The 18,382-nt window shown below is 26.8% G+C and overlaps 1 protein-coding gene across 2 annotated transcripts in view; it reads left to right on the forward strand.

The window, feature by feature from the left end:
• Positions 1–18,382, forward strand: part of LOC100169054 — a 130,138-nt gene that overhangs the window by 105,754 nt on the left and 6,002 nt on the right. The window contains exon 5 of one of the 2 annotated variants that reach the window (XM_001948474.5): positions 11,562–11,948. In XM_001948474.5, the coding sequence (XP_001948509.2) occupies positions 11,562–11,948 (387 nt within the window). The remainder of the gene's footprint in view (positions 1–11,561; positions 11,949–18,382) is intronic. The other variant, XM_016807172.2, reaches the window with a different exon arrangement.

Genomic DNA, 18,382 nt, shown 5'->3' on the forward strand with positions numbered 1-18,382 from the left:
GAGTATTTTAGTTGCAGTGAATGGTCCTTATACGACCATCATAAAGAAAGTGTTTGTTGTAATATATTTCTAATTATTATTATTAATATTATTATAATGAAAATGGAGTAAAATCAATTTCGTGTTTGAACAAAAAAAATAAAAATTGTGAACAGAGAGTTCCGATGGCTCTAGAGTATATAAAAACTAAAATTCAATCTGATACAACCACCGAATATAATATTAAGTTATCCTAATCAAGAAAATACATCGTACAAGTAATATTCGTCTAAAATGGAATTCACCGGTGCATGGGATAAATTATACGGTCTACAAATCAGTTTAATAAACTTTAACTCAGTTCTCCCATGGCGCACTCGCATATTATCTGAATAGCCTGAATAATGCAAAAGATGAAACTACGACGGTTTATTCGTCGTTTGTATGTGCACCGACTAATAAACAATGTAATATAATAATATATTTTACGTACACAAATGCATATTATAAAAAAATAATAATAAAATACAAAAAATGCAATCTATACGTTTAAAACAGAAGTAAGTTCGAAACTTAAATTTAAAAATTAAACTTTAATTTGTATTAAACGAACGGTATCAATAAAAGTGGTGCGAAGATTAAATGAACAAATCCAATTCTAAAAGAGCTTTTTATACGAAATTATTATTTATTGCGTGTTTATACGTTTTTAAGTTCAACACAATTCAGCCACTCGTAGATATTATAATTAATAAGTATAATAAATTATTATATTAAATTATTTAAAATATGAACAAATTACGTCCAACATAATTAAACAATTTGATCTCAACTATTATGCTGTACGAACCTAAATAATTGTGTAACTGTGTTGTTTTTTAAATAATGTTATTATTATTTATACAGCAGGTAAATTTATTCTTTAAAATAGTAGCAATAGTAATCATAAAAAACTTTTGCAAACTTAGTACTTACTAAGACATACATAATTATGAAAAGTAGGTATGTTGATTTTATTCTAAAGCCACAATATTTTAGTTGTTATAACTAAAGTACTCTTGGAAATTAGTATAAAAGCTTGTTTATCGATTGGAATTTGAGGAAACGTTGATTCTCACATTATTAGATACTTATTGCACTGTAATTTTAGTGAAATAGTAAAAAAAAACAAGTTTAAAATACAATTTTAAGACTCGTTCAATTATTCAAACGAAATTATTAATTAAAATAAACATAATAATTGAACACACTATAAAAAGAGTTTGATCGTTATTCCAAAAAAAGCAATAATTTCATACTTAATAACAATTACGTACGTACCTACTATTAGATTCTGAACTATGAATTGGTTTTAGAACAATGACGTATGTTTTTGTGGTGTCCAAAGACATTTTTTGTTGTATAAAAATGCTAAAATCTTCCACATCGAGGAGTGTTAAGGAGTTAAAAATTCCGTGAATGTTGCTTGACAATCGGAAAAAACCAATAAAAAATACATGGAAAAACTGAAAAATATTTAAAATATTGTCATCGAATATTTATATTTTAATTTTCCAGGCATGGTATAATTTTCAAAATAATTTTGAACTTTTTGAATAATTTAAGGAGTTTTGCAATTTTTAACATGTTTTAGTTATTTTTATTTTATATGTATAAAAAAAATACATGGCATTTATATAATTACCTATATAATAATGACGACTGGTTGACTTATCAGACCGAATGTCTGCTAATTATATATACGTGAGCTCGCATAACAATAATTTTTATAGGATTAAACCATAGACGTTTACTATTATATCATAAGCCTATGAATAAAATCATTAAAATATGCGGACCGGCTGCAGTCACGCAGATAACCCATACGCCTACCGAGGTTACCCGGGTTATGGTTCGGCCGTAATTTATGACCGATTCGCGCTTCCAAATTACTAGGATCCCATCCGTCGACGCGCGTGCCCGAGTTTTATAATAACACAAATACGTACATGTACTTACATTTTTTTTTTACATTGTATGGGACGACATGTTTATTTCCTTGTTCGCAAAAAACAATAACATTATAATCCTGAGTAAAGCCTATGTTTTTTTATAAAAAAAAAATATACCACTGCATCCAGAACTTAAGTCTACGCTTCCCTCCTATCTGCTACCCAGTTGACCAAAAATCAATTAATTGCTACAATTTTTATCAGATAAATAGATATAATTGTTTTTCATGTAAATAAAATAATATATGTGGGCTGATTATCCACGCAGTAGTTTAAACTCCACAAACAATAATTCGACGGTTTTTAAGAGAAAGGGCTCAATTTTAGACATTTTCAGTTTATACATTAATTCTGTGTGAAATTTCAAGCCACGTTGAATGGTACCACTGTAGATGCCATGTGAGATTTGGTTTACGAGATAAAATAGAATGCGTATGGTAATAAGTCGCTATACAGAATTTTTTTTTCATGAGAAAAGGCCTAGGTCACTATTTATAACTTATTTTAATGACAAAGGGCATAAGTCTTTTAAAATTACATGCAATAGGTCTAAAGTCATGATGCGAAAGGGCATAAGTCTTATAAAATTACATGCACTAGGTCTTAAGTCATTATAATTTGAAGAAAATAAATAAAAACTAAAATATATTTAATAGTAAAATAACAAACACTTATCAAACATGATTATGAATACAAAATGTAAAAACATTAAAAATTTACAAAGTTATAATGTTTTTTGTGTCTCCTGAAAAGTGTCAATTTTTGACTTAAGCCCTTTCTCTTAAAAACCGTCCAATTATGAATCTTCAGTACCGCAACTATACGATTTTGAGGTCCAGGCGCAAACCAATTGTAGATGCCTTTATCGTACATTGGTTTGTACATCGGCTTAGATTAAAGGGAGGGAAAAAGTATGAAGTATTCAAATTTCCAGCAACTACTAAAATTCTTGGTAGTTTTCTATAATAAATATTTTATTACTTTCTTCTAAAATATTATTAAACTTACCTTTCTAATTTTTGGACAGATATAATGCGTTTCTATCCATTTAGTATTAATAATTAATGGTATTATAGATTCTGATCGGAGCAATTCACGTATTGATTTTACGATGTGTTTTTTTTTATCCTTCATTACCTTTTGAGGCTTCAATTTTCTACTTCAGCAAATTCATGGTAGAAAAATGAATCTATAGTTGGTACTTTGGGGAGTCAAAAGTAAAAAATTCCCAGTAATATTTATGAGCAATTACAATTTATTTATGATGAACCTTGTACTACATTTACAGTTTTTTTGACCATGCACAACAATTTTTATCATTATTATAATAATATCGACTATACGTCGATGAATATGCTTCTTAGTTTTTGAAAAATTTATCGTATTTTATAAATACCATTTAAATAATGGTGGAACAATTCAAGTTTCTATGATAGATATTTGTTAATTACAACAAAGTAACTAAAATCTTTTGATAACAATATTTATTTTTCGTCAAAATTTGATTTTCAAATCCTCATAAAAAATGAATATAGCTTAACTTTTTCTTTAATTTCAATAAAAACAACTTATGAGTTGTTATATTTTTATATTCTTAGGTTTTTAAATATAAAACTGTATAGATTTTTAGTTACAAAATAATGTGTACATTTTCGAGATTCTGAAAACCTAAATAGGTATTAAACAAACAAAAAATGTAGATTAATTTGTATTCTTATCTACAATGCAATCATAACAACATGTTTTCGACAAAGAGATTAAAATAATCTCTTTGTCATTTTATTTTAGTATTTTAAGTTGTTAACCCGCACCTCCTAGTCAATAATTGTACTCAATTTCTACCTAAAATATCTGTAAATTATAAATAATAATAAGTAATGGAAATCAGATAAATAAACCGAGTTGGATGGAACTAAAGACGTGTATTTATCGCAGTTCTTATACCTATTTGGGACGGAAGTATGAGCGGAACTCGCGTGCAGCGTTTTTCTCATGTTTCCGCACCCCATTCATTGACATCCTATTTCACTGACTTCCAAATTGTACAATAGCACTAGGTACAACAACTGTCCGATGGGAAATCTTTAACCGTACGGTTTAAGTCTTAGAAATGTGCATATTTTAAGTGCATATTCATTTTAGGTTTGTATATAAAGTAATAAAACTGACTTTAAATTATTTTAAAAAAATTATCAAACACTGAAAAAAATTGAAATTCATTTAGTCAAATAATAATGGTTACAAAAAATATGGATATCTATAGGTACCTACCTAGATATTATTATAATTATTTTAAAAATATTTGCGATACTGTTTCCCAATCATTCCGCATTCGTGTATATATTATGATGATATATTAATATGTAATCAAGCAGTGATAATAATTCTTCGTTTTTAATATGACAAGTTTTGGTTTTTAGTAAACAATATTATATCTTATAAAAAAAAACTTTTTCTAATATTGAACTGTTTTAATTTGAAGAATTTTTAATTGGTTAATTTTTTATCAGTTCTTTCAGTAAATAATAATACCCATCATGATAAGTAATATTATATTTAAATTTGTTTAAATAAAAACATAAATATTTAATAATAAAATAATATTTAATAACTTTATAAAAAAACTTAACTTTCATTTACCAATGTGTCTTCTAGTAGCTATGATAATATTACTATGCATAAATATATTTTTTTAGTTTTTACTTAGGTATTTTCAATTTATTTTAGATTAAAAATATTAAATAAAAACAATGTGTTTGTCAGTAAGCTGGAATGTCTAAGAAATATTGGGATTCGGCAATGTGTGTATGACGAACAGGGCCGAGTGGAATACGCGAGGTCAAATTAAAATCATTTAATAACAATAATAATTAATATAACAAAATATTGACTTTTAATGTTTGAAATGTATTAAGTCTATGAATACGATCAATCGTTAAAAGCGGCAGACCAGCTGCAGTCGCACCGATAACCCAATTGGCAGGACGGGTAACAGATGACCTATACCGTACTTACCCCGAGCATTGATACTAATTGTACTTGATTTGATACCGGGTTACGTCTCGAGTTATGAAGATAATAGCATGTTCGATTAGACTTTTTGACCAATAATTCACATGATATTTTCCAAACCACTAGGGCACCATCCGACGAAGGCGGAGCTTTAAAATATTATTATTGTTTGATCAGTTGATCTGCTTATTATTTAGTCCGATTCTATAACAATATTACTGTCGTTCTCGTCTCATGAAAGATACAAGTTTTAATTTAGGGTTTTAAAATTATACAAAATTAGTTTTCTTGAAATATTTCATTTAAGTGAAAAACAAAAATAAAAATAATTGTTTATTATATCTAAACGTTTATAGTCGTAAACTTACAACAAGAGAAAATTTTTAAAAGTTGGTCTATTAAATCGAATATTAGCTAATAAATAAAAATTAGATAATACCCAATATTGATAAGTGATAAATTAACCAATAATATAATACCATGTAAGCCTAATTTATAAGTTTGTAACCATTAACAAGGTAATTTGTAATCTTTGAAAAGTTATTCACTATCGATATTTTCTGTGTTTAAATAATATTAATTTCTAATCATCTATATGACTATGTCCGAATATGTTTAAAAGTATTTTTCATAATTTCGTTGAAATATTTCAATCGATCGATTTTAAATGCAGGACCCTAACTAAAAGTAATAATGACCAAATATTTCCATTGCAGTGTTGTCCATTATCAGCGTTTGTAATATACTCACACTGGATTCGATTTCTACAATTTATAATTTACAAGCATATTTTAATATTGTCATGGTAATATAATATTGTACTGTTGCATGTAACAACAATAGAGAATGCAGTTCCAAATATAATACTTCATAATCGGAATATAATATATTGATATGTAATAGGTAATATATATTGTTCAGAAAGTTCAATTAAAAATTCAAGTTCATGTTCAATGCGTAAAAAACAAAGTCGTTGGCGATCAAATTTTTTTCTTAAGAAAACATTCAAGTTAACGTTATGAAAAAAAAAATAATAGATTAATCCTGCAGGTGTTAATTATTTTAGAAATCTTTGAACACAACTCATAACTTGAGAAGGTATAAATAACTGTTAGGTAATAAAAGTTATTTTTTCATATAAGTACCTAATATGTAAAATGATTAAATAAAATAATAGAAAATTAGAAAATTAGAAAATATAATATAATAAAAATAATTGGAAAATAAAATACTATTACTAATAACCAGGAACTGGAACCGAACCTAAAAGAACCGGTTCGAGAACCGGAACCTTTAAAATATTAATAACCGAAACAGGAACCGAAACGTTTATTTTATATTAAATATTTATTTAAATAAAGTACCGGAACTGAACCGGAATTTTTAAATTAAACTGATACTTTTAGGTTTGAAAATAAAATAATTTTATTTACCATTATTTAAAGGTATTACTGTTTAATGTAAGATTACGACTATAAACATTTAGATAATATAATAAACTATTTTTTTTTACCATTTTTTTACGCGAATGAAATATTTCAAGAAAATAAATTTGATGAAATTGTATAACCCATGTGATGCTACATGTATGCACTTTTAAACCCGTAGAACCACGTCGACAAAAAATCTTCTTTTTCATTTCCTTTGCGAATAATACGCACAACCTACGCTGCAGCTGTAGTGGAATGTTGTATTATTCAAATTTCAGCTAATTGTGATTTACATAACAAATCAGTTACGTTTCATGATAAGTAATCGAAAGCACTAAACAAATCAGTATAAATAATTAATATCATGCCAGCAACACGTAGGTCGGATACCCAACATAATATTATTATATTATCTCAGACGTTGTATATAGTTTATAATTATATTATATCGAAAACCTTTCACACAAGGACTGACATTATAAAATATTATAATACTAAGCAGTGTAAACGGTATATTATTATTTTTAATTTAAAAATAATGATTAATCGTCGGATTCAAAAACGGTTATGAGCTCAGCTTAGTGTTTCTTATAGTTTGGTATACATCCCGTTATACATAAAAAAAAGTATAAATCAAGATTTTAAAAAACCATCGGATAACATATTTAAAAATATTTATCTTAAAAATAGTTTATATAGTCATTAGTCAGTTGTAATAAGGGTAGGTACATATTATATATAACATAAAATAATAAATCACAGCTGAACATTTCATGCTTATAGGATTTATTATTCCTAAATAACACGACAAAGTAACCAAAATCTATAAGGTTTATTAAATACAGAATTTTTCATTATACTTATTTGCCAGTTGTAGTTACTTTAACATAGATAGGTATGTTCCGGGGATGGATACAATTTTTTCTAACTTTTCTCGATGCTGATTTTCGTAACGCTTTGTGTAGGTACTGCCATAAAAACGCAAATTAACAATAAACAAATTTAATTTAATTTTTAACAAAATGTAGCATATTACTAAATATTTTCCACTGCACTGTACCCTAAAGTATATCAATAATTCCTTAACTATACTTGCAGAGGAAAAATATCTAGCAGCAAGCTACTTACAATATTATACAATTATATTAAACAATTCATTATTAACTCTATTTCTAATTATCAACAGACTGACGTTATATATCCAGAATTTGAAAAGGCTTTTGAAAGAATTAACCGTGAACTTTTAATACATAAACTTAAAATAATAGGTTCCACCGACCTTCTTTTATTATGGTTGAATTCGTTCTCAAAAAGAATCCAATTTGTAAAATATAAAAATTTTATTTCCAATCCAATTTCAATACTATCTGGAGTCATACAAGGAGATCACCTTTCCCCGTACTATTCAATGTATTCATTAACGATGTTTTCTTCTCTATTAAATGCTCAAATACTCTTCTGTTACCTGATGGCGCGAAATGTTTTAAATTTTTAAGCAATACTGCTGATGTTGAGTTATTTTAATATGATTTAACCAACTTTCAAAATTAGTGCATCAAGTGTATCACTTTTTGTAAAAAACGTAATTTAGTTTCCCATGAATACATGTTCTCTAACCAAAATGTTTTTCGTTCAACTCAAGTTAAAGATCTCGGAATAATCTTCGATTCGAAACTTTTATTTAATCTCCAAATATTAGCTGTAAAAAATCTTTCTTTAATTGGCATGATTAAACGAAATAGCTCCAGCTTTAATGACCCATTTACACTAAAATGCCTAAATACTTCGATTGTTTGTCCTATATTTGAATATGCACCAATCATTTGGGAAACATATAGCATAGGCCATTACGCACAATTAGAAAAAATTCAAAATAATATGCATCGTTTTATCTGCTTTAAATGCAATCTACACAGACCACCTCACTCTGGATTTGAAAATATTCTAAACTTTTTAAATTTGAAAACATTAAAGGATAGAAAAAAACAAATTTATATAACCTTCATATTCAAGCTCCTTAATAATAAAATAGACGATTCTTCCCTCCTAAGCAACATCATTTTAAAAACAAACAATCCTAACACTCGAAATAAAGAATTATTTTGTATAAAACCATACACTCAAAATGATATGTCTTGTACACCTATAAATATTTTATTGTCCAGTGGAAATGCAGTAAAAATTTAAATATTTTTTCTTTATCACTTAATATCTGAATACTTATTATTATAAAATGTTATACTTTATCTTTATTTCTCCTTATTGTATAATTAATTTAACATGTTATCTTGTATATATTTATCTTTAATATTAACAATTTTTTTTTTTATCTAATTTATACACTATGTATTATGTAAATTGGACTAACGTCCGTTAAATAAATAAATAAATAAATAAATAAACTACATACGAAAGAATTTTTTTTTTGATTTGTTTAACAACCGCTTTCTGAAAAAAAAAATAATCATAGAAATATTTCAAAAGCCTGCTGCAGTTTAGAGTGACAATATAATATTTTGAGCACCGCTTCTGTAAGCAACAGAAAATAAGTCACAAATAAAACTTAAAATGATTAAATAAAAAACAAACATCGATGTAAAAAATAATATTAAAACATTTCTCGCTGCGAGTTTGGTAACTAAAATTGTCATTAGATATATTATAAATATTGATTTTGAAATACACTGTGCACACATTACGCACCGGCACCGCCCCAAACATAAATGAGAAACGCTGCTATAATAAACTATTTATATTTATATAAACAACTTTTGTGTTGATACAACCATTATAATCGCTTAAGATGTACACAGAAACCAGGAAATTCGTCTGTCGAATCAAATTTGAAACCCTTTGTAGCTACCGTATATACAGAACAGGTTGTGGCATATATATGATTACCAACGTAGACCGGCTCTTCTCAAAGGTCTATCGAAACGTTACGACCTCTGATGTATAAAAGTTTTTTTTTAACTGTTTCACACCGCCATTTCTCTGTGCATTCGCACGTCCCCACTTGCAGTGAAATAAACGTAAGAACGCCAAAAAAAAGCACACAGATAATATTATCAGATAAAAAAACTCATTCTTCGTGGTTTAACACAATATGTGTACGCCAATATTGAAACGCACACGACTATATCATAAAATAGGTACAACGGTGGCGCACCTTGCGGGAGGAGGAGATTTGGGGCTCAAGACCTCCCCAAAAATAAAAATAATTTTCTGTTGGACTACAAATGATTATATATGATTATAAATGATTATAAATGATTATAATGATTTTATTTTGTCACAATGAATATTTTAAATACCTAATAATTATTGTAATAATAATAAACTTTATACATTACAACGATGAATGATAATTTTTTTTTTCAAATTTGGTTATTATGTTTTATACATATTGATAGTTGTAGTAGTACGAACCTAATGCATTGTACATGATAAGATTTTTTGCAATTGCCATTCGATTATAATATCGTTGAAAATGACTAGTTCGGCCCATTCATTTTTCTATTGTGCTTATTACTACGTGTATTTGAATTCAATTATTAGTTTAAAATCTAAATTCAATTTGTTTTGGATTTTTTCATAACATAATAATAAACAATTATTCCAAAAAAAGCTCTCAAATGAGTCAATAACTGATTAAATTTTAAATTTATGCAAGACTTATAAATATGAATATAATTATAAATACATATACCTAATTTTATGTACTATGTTGTAATAATAAATAAAAAAAAAATAATGAAAATATTAAAAATAAGTGGTAATTATTTACATAAGTAAAGTAGGACAATTTGTAAGTCCCCCCCCCCCCCCCCAAACATAAATCCTGAGTGCATTCCTGAGGTACAGGGTGATTAACCAAAGGTTATACTCACTCCTTATTTTTCTCTCATTTACAGTTTACACTATACCTATTTGATTATTAGGTAGTTTTTTTAAGTTTCGACTCGATTTTAATTTAACTTTACCTACCTATGTATTTTTATCTATAGTGCTTTACCCAAATGTTATGTTTAATTAAAACTCAAATTATATCCTATTTCTATAGTATTAAAGTTGTGATGTATGTGATCACTACGCGTCTCACAAAGGTTTTTCAAAACGTTCCGACCTCTGATAGTCTATCAATATTAATATATTATATACATTTTTTTTGTCAACTATTATGCCTAACTATTCCACACCGCCATTTTTCTATGCATTCGCACGTTTGCTCTTCATTTACTTGCAGTAAAATAAACAAAAGTACCTACCTAAACAAAAAAACGTGCACAAAAACGAGATAAGAAACTTATTATTCATAGTTCAACACGTGTGGGTACAAACATTTCAGCACAAACGACAATAATATCATAATAATATACAGAACGATTCGCCAAACGTCATGCTTAACCCCCGCCACCATTTTTCTTTTGATTTATTCAAATTTCGATTTTTGGAATTTACAAGTTTATTTCGCCTATTTACAATTTTTTACATACCTACCTACCATATTTGAGGATTGTCCAGAGGCGATACCGACTTCTTTTTATCATGTGTCAGATTTTTAAGTGGATGACTTTTTCAAAATGTCCATGCATTCTGATCTATATAAATCAAATATGATGATAATTATAGTAATATTAGGTATAAGTACCTAATCTATCAATATTTTATAATTTGTAAACATTTCCTACGAAAATGATTTATATAAGTAGATCCAATATTAGGTGCAACTATTTTATATTTTTGCAAGATAATTATTTTAAGGACTACAATATTATGATTATTTTAATATATGCATTTTAATAACTCTGAAACTTTCCGTTTAAATTTGGATTGAGACATTTAATCATTTTCAAAAACACAACTGCCAAACGATTTTCAGTAAAAAAGGTTGGATCTCGTTTGATAAAAAAAATGCACGCAGGGCACTATTTAAATGGTATAAAAATCTAAATAATATCATATTATACGCTGTCCTTGAGATGCTGGCGTATACTTAAAATTCCGAAAATCGAAATTTGACTAAAATATCAGACTATTTGGCCAAAATGGGGGTGGGCAGCACGCCACGCGATTGATCTATAGTACCTTTACGACCAACCTACACAGTATGTAGGTACCTAAACCGAACGATGACAATATGTTGCAGCGATTGCCGCAATACCGAAAATCGTCTGCGAAACGATCCATGCACTGGAGTTGCAAGACGAGACGCCTTCGTGGAAAATAATGGACAACAAAGGCCGGGTGACCGTTGTGTTGCACTGGGACCAACGCAACCAGACTTACCGCGGTTCTAGTAACACCGGCGGCGGTGGTATGGACACGTCGCCATCCAAGAAGACGACGGCACACCAACAGAACGGCGTGGGCGGTCTGCTAATGGTCAACAACGGTTCGCTGAAGAGAGAACCCAACCAAGTGATCCAGCAACAGCAATTGCAATCCACGCCAACTGTCTATCGGCACGGTTCCGCGCCTCAGATTACGGTCATCCACCACGATGCCATACCACCGTCCATGAACGACGGTTCGAGTAAATATTTATGATATTATATTATAATTTAATAATAATTTATGATCATATCTTTGAAATCTTTAGAATACAATAATAATATTAATATAATAGTATAATAGGTACTATTACCTACCTATTATTATTGTTATTATTTGTATTATTATTGGGTAACTATAGTTCAATACCTCTTATACGTTTAAATGGCGTTTATGACTCGGCTTAATAATATAGAGTCTCGTTTTCACAATATTTTAAGTCATGTGCGTGGTTTTTCATTACCTAGTTATTATAAATTACAAAACTTGCTGCTGTTTAATAATATCTTGGAATTAATTTGTTTAGGAAAATGAAGAATTCTAGAAATCCGAAATAATTTTCTCGCAATTTTCACTTCTGTACGCATATTTGACATTTTCTATCCTTTATAATTACTTTTTATCATTTTATAAAAATATTAACATCTCTTTTGATTAAAAAGTTATTCTTTGATCATGAAAGACAAAGTTACTATCATTCCTAACGAAGTTTTATAACATATTTTATAAACAACAGTATAAGAATACATAATTAAGCAATAGATAATTTTACTAATTTTATTACTTTAAAACGTAATAACTGATGTATAATATTTTAAACAAATCAGTTTAATTAAATATTATTAATTTATCTACCTGCCTATACAAGTTTTTTCATATTATTTAAAGACAAACACAATCACTTGTTAATATTAATAAATTAATTTTTATCTTAGCTGTTGGCGAAAAAAATTCATTAAAAAATGTTATCTCTAAATAAAATTCAATATAAATTGTGTTAATTTTATGAAATTACATTTTAAAGTATAAAAATCAATTGTTTATACATATAAAAAAATCTGTTTATACGGAGATATGTTTTTAAATACAATGAATATTAATATAACTTATATATATAAGCAAAGGTGGGCATTAACTAGTTAGTTTAATTTTTAATCAACTTATGAACTGAACTAGTTTAATTTACAGTGGAAATAACTTAGCTTTTCTCAGTTAGTTTTAAAAAAATCCATCAAGTTAAAAACATTTTGAAATTTTTCGTTTATACGTAAATATTACTATATTACTATATCAGTATAAAATAAAAATAACCCAAGACAAAAACACAAACATTTCTGTTATTTTTCTTGATAACATAATTTTGTGTATATTAATATATTTTATTGAGTTGTAAATTATATATTATGCGAGTTGCAATTATATATGTTTATAATAAAATTAATAATTTTAAATTAAAAATTTTAAATTAAAAATTGACAATTGTGATGTTTTAATCTTATATAACATATATATCAATATATATGGAGGTCATGTACTCATCTTCAGGTATTATGACATTCAATTGCTATATGATATAAAAAAATATATTTGTTAATTAACTTGAGATGAGTATAGTTTAAATTAGTAAATAATATTAAAGCAAAAGTAAAATGGTATACCTACAGTGTGCATTATGATAAAAGTTCAATAAAATTGTCTTTTATAATTTATAAATTAGTAACTAGTAAGACACATTCACTCTTTATGCGATTTACATTTTATATACGAATAAAAAAAAAATAGATTATTTTTTTTTAAACTGAGTTAAGTCAATATTTTTTTCTATATTAACTTTTAACTTATCGAGTTAAATTTATAATTTGTTGACTGTTAACTTTTAACTTATCGATGTTGTATCCTCATAACTTAACTTAACTTGAGTTAATCATTTTCATTAACTTGCCCAGCTTTGTCCATGTAGAGTAGGTAGCGTGTATTCATTCAAAATCAATTGCATAATAGTTTCAAAGTAAAGTCAAACTATTAAGAGCTTGAAAGAATAGCTAATTTTTAATTATCTACCAAATTGTAGACAAATAATGTTTAAATTATCATTTAAAAAATAACATATTATTAAATCAAATAAATAAACCAAAAACAATAATTATTTTAGATATTGAGCGGAATGACAAAAGTTTTGGTTTCTCAATGATGTGTCTGTTTTTATTATTTTGTATTTTTTTATGTGTAGTCAACTTTCGAAACAGTAAAAACGTTTCAATGTTTTTTTTTCTGGTGCAAAGTGGATTTTGTTGGTACTTTAAAGGGTCAAAAGTAATACAATACAATATCTTAAATATGTAATTGAGAAAACCGGGACTTTTTGTACGAAAAATCAGTTTTTGACAAGTATGATACTGTTATTTTGTTGTAATTCAAAAAGGAATAACCGTAGACACTATAAATGTTCCCTGAGTGTTTTTTGTTATAGATATCAGCATTACTTATACATGTTATTATTTCTAAAGTATTTTTAGTCCTTTTTAGCTTTTTATAGACGTTTAAATTTTTTTTTTTTTTAGTTTTTTTCTGTAAATATCGATTACATAATGTATGCCCAGTAAAAATACTACATCTAAAACAAGTGTCATAGTAAGTTTGTTTGACTGGAATTTAAAGAAAAGTGGTAAGCATAAAGCCAAATACATTTTTATTGAGTTTCAAATTGTATGACATTTTATATTAACTAATTAAATAACGGTTTATTCTCAAACAATTTTTGATATTTTGTTGTAATTCACTAAATATTAATTGTGAAAATATGATATGTTTCATTAATAATCAAATTATAATTTCCCATACACACTGAAATTGTTAAAATATTAAGAATTTTAGATTAACTTTTCGATTTTTTTTCCTAGTGATGGTTTAGTATTTATAAAAATGAAAAAATATAGAAAATACATTGACACAATTATCTTTTTACCATTGTTGTTTAAAATTCAAAATTCGATAATTTTTTTTTTAAAATAACGAATAATATTTCATAATTATAAATTCATACGTTTTTAAATTTAATACTCATCCTTGAAAATACAATATAATATTCTTTATAAATTTATCCTCAACAACCTAAACAGATTAAAAATATAACATTTTTTTGCGTAGGAAATTCAATTTCAAATTTTGATAAAATTTGAATATTTAAATAAAAATCAAGTATTATTTAAGTAATTTGGTTGTTACTAAAAAAATATAATTCGTAGGAACTCAAATGTCTTGAACATATTTACTATGTTCACAATAAAATTTTCAAATTATTAATTTTATGCTGTATTTGTACCTCGAACCTACTCACATTGTTATACGGTGCATCAGTATGACATAAGAATTAATAACAGCTAGTTATATTTTTTCGTATGAAATAAAATTCTAATATATTATAGTATTATAAGTGATTTATTTTTTTCAAAAATTACTTTAGGCGTATAGCCTGTAGTAGGTAGTAATAGAAAAATACATAAGCTAATAGTAACGCATTAAATATATTTTATAAATTAACCTTTAGAAGAATAGGCAAACGGACCGAATCGAAAGCTGGGAATCATTTTTCGTATGCAACAATTTATCGTTAAATTTAAATTCAACAAAACCATTAGAAAAGTGAATGGGTACCTACCTCTCAAAACATTATACTACAATAATCCAGAGCGAGTTACCCCGGTTTTATGTATTATTTCTAATGTTTAAGCGTTCTTGTTTTAGAATAAATTACAATCGATGTTTGTTTTAGAGGAAATTTACTATATTATATATCTATTACGTCCTCATGGATTCACAAAAAAAAAAGTCATGTTCAACATGAAAAATAAAGATAAACGTGATACTCGCCATTACACGGTATATTTGGATGTGAACAATTATTTTTGAAATTATTATTTAAAGGTAGGTTGTAAGCACAAACGTATTTAAAACTCAATACATTATGATAGATAGAAAACCTGTTAATTAAAAAATTGACACTACCAATTGTTGAAGCTACCGCTAAACTATAGACTATAAAACCCGCATAAAACTTATAAATCCAATATATAATAAGACTTAGACTAAAAAATAGAAAAATATAATATAAGTATGAATTGTATAATGCGCATATTTTAATAAATAATCAGTAAAAAGTGTGTACCTACTAACCACAAACATAGTGTATTGGGTACTTACCCATGCCAATTTATTTTATGCACCATTTAGATAAATATTCCGCTAAATCGATATTTTAATTTATACCACAATGTGAATTACTATTCATAGATTATTATTCAAGTAAATTCGTGAGGTTTTGGGTACTTTTAGATTTGGACATAAAACTAAGCCCCAAGGTTAATAGAAGAATTCGAATGTACCAAAACAAACCCATAGGTCCCCTCATAAAATATTCAGTAAAAATTCCGGACACATTATTACGATTGACAGAATTCACTAAATAATCATGATGCTTATTATGAATTAGCTGTTTATTAATTGCATACAAAAATATACTAAGGTAGGTACTATTCATACTAATCATTTTTTTTTAGGGAAATCAACTACAAACAATTCTTAATAAATCTATTTTATATTTGGTAAATGTGAGTATAGGTCAAACTATATTCTATACCTGATTCAATACATTTTTCTGAAATCTATAGAAATTCGTTGCACAAAATGAAATTATAAATTAAAAATGACACATTGATTAGATCACTGTTCTAGTAATGGATGGATTAAATTTGAATTCAACGGCATCTTTATCATTACTTACGAATAACGATTCTGAACGGAGACTCATCTCATTTGGCTCACACTTCTATGATGATATTTTATCATTTATTTAGATTAGGTACTATTCAGTATTCAGTAAGTTTAACTGATTATCACCAAAAACATCGTATTTATTATACAGGTATAACAATCATTACAATATAGTCTATAGGGTGCTTACGTAACATCTAATAATACACAGGGTATAACAGAAGGATTAAAACAACAAAAAAAACATTAATACCAGTTAAACGTATGACTAAAAATTATGAAAATTATATGGATAGTAAATAATTTAAGAAATATACTTATGTCAGGAAATTCCCAAAAGTAATATGTTCAAAAAAGTTATTACACTTCAAGTTAATTCACTAACATTATAATAATTAAAAAATAAACTACTAGACTTAAATATATATTTTTATCATCAAAATGTTTATAAAGTTTAGATTTAAAAATTGGCTATTTAGAAAAACCAAATAAATTTCAATTTAATTAAAGTATTTCAAACAAACAATATAAATATTGATTAGAACAAAATTCATTTATCAGGTATTTCTATTACATCTTGTATATAGTATTATACGATTATAATTTACTTTTATGTCAATAATTATTACCGTACAACTATGATAAGAATAGGTTCGTGATATAAATAGCTCAAATTCAGTATAAATATGTTTTTATAGTTATATTATTATTTCTTGAATTATAACAAAATAACTATAAAGTCGTTAAAAGAAACAATTACAATTTTTTATAAAAATAAAATTTACATTACATTATGCATTTTCAATGTTTTGTGGTAAATTAAAAACGTATAAACTTAAATTTTTTCATTGATAAGTTAAATAAAACAAATTAAAATGTCTATAAATATCACAAAAGTGAAAATTTCAATGATTATCCGTTTTTAAATATATACATATATCAAAAAATAAAAACTTGATTTTTTTTTGATAATTTTGTTTTTCCCAATTATTTTGAAAAGTAACAGTCATTTTACCTTTCACACATCAAAGTATCTACCAACCGAATCAAGTTTTCTATCAGAAACAACACTCAAAGTTGAAGTTTGAGGTATTTTTCTGCCCCCAAAAGTAATAACGCACACAAAACAATTTTTTTTTTAAACCACATCATTTATTTATTCTAATACCAATAAATTCATTGTTCCGCTCAAAATTTGAAATAATAAAGAAATAAAACCAACTCAGAATTATTATCATCAGAATAATAAAAATAATTTTTTTTCAATGCGTATTAGTAAAATAATCTAAAAAAGCTCTTGCAAATTTATAGTGCATCAGAAGTTTTTTTTTTTATCGTTTATTTAAGTATACACAATCTGTAAATGTTGTTTTACAATAAGTGCATGTGATGGAGGTGATATGGCTTGAGTGGCTGGAGATAAGAAGCCGCCCATTGGAGGCACTAAAGGTTAGGATTTTAGGCTAGGATTTTAATTTGCTAGTAAGAGAGGGCAGGATTATAAGATTAGGGGAGGTAGAGGTATGAACAATTTTAAATTAGTAGGTCACGACACCAGGTACGTTTTAGACGCCTTTTGGGGTCACCATGCAGGAATAGCGTTGGTGGATAGCTGGGAAATCAGGGGATTATGATGGCTGTGGAACTTGGATTATGTGCGTTTGTAGAAAGTTTTTGCAACATTTTGAACTGTTGGGATGGCTAGATCTTTATGTAGAGTGTCGTTAGATACATAGTAGGGAGCTTTAGTTATTTCACGGAGACATTTTGATTGGAAGATTTGAATTTTGTTTAAGTTAGACTTTTTGGCTGCACCCCAGAGTTGGATACCGTATGTCCAGATCGGTTTCAGTAAGAGTTTGTATA

This window comes from Acyrthosiphon pisum, chromosome X, assembly GCF_005508785.2.
Source record: "Acyrthosiphon pisum isolate AL4f chromosome X, pea_aphid_22Mar2018_4r6ur, whole genome shotgun sequence".
In the NCBI taxonomy this organism is placed as follows: domain Eukaryota; kingdom Metazoa; phylum Arthropoda; class Insecta; order Hemiptera; family Aphididae; genus Acyrthosiphon; species Acyrthosiphon pisum.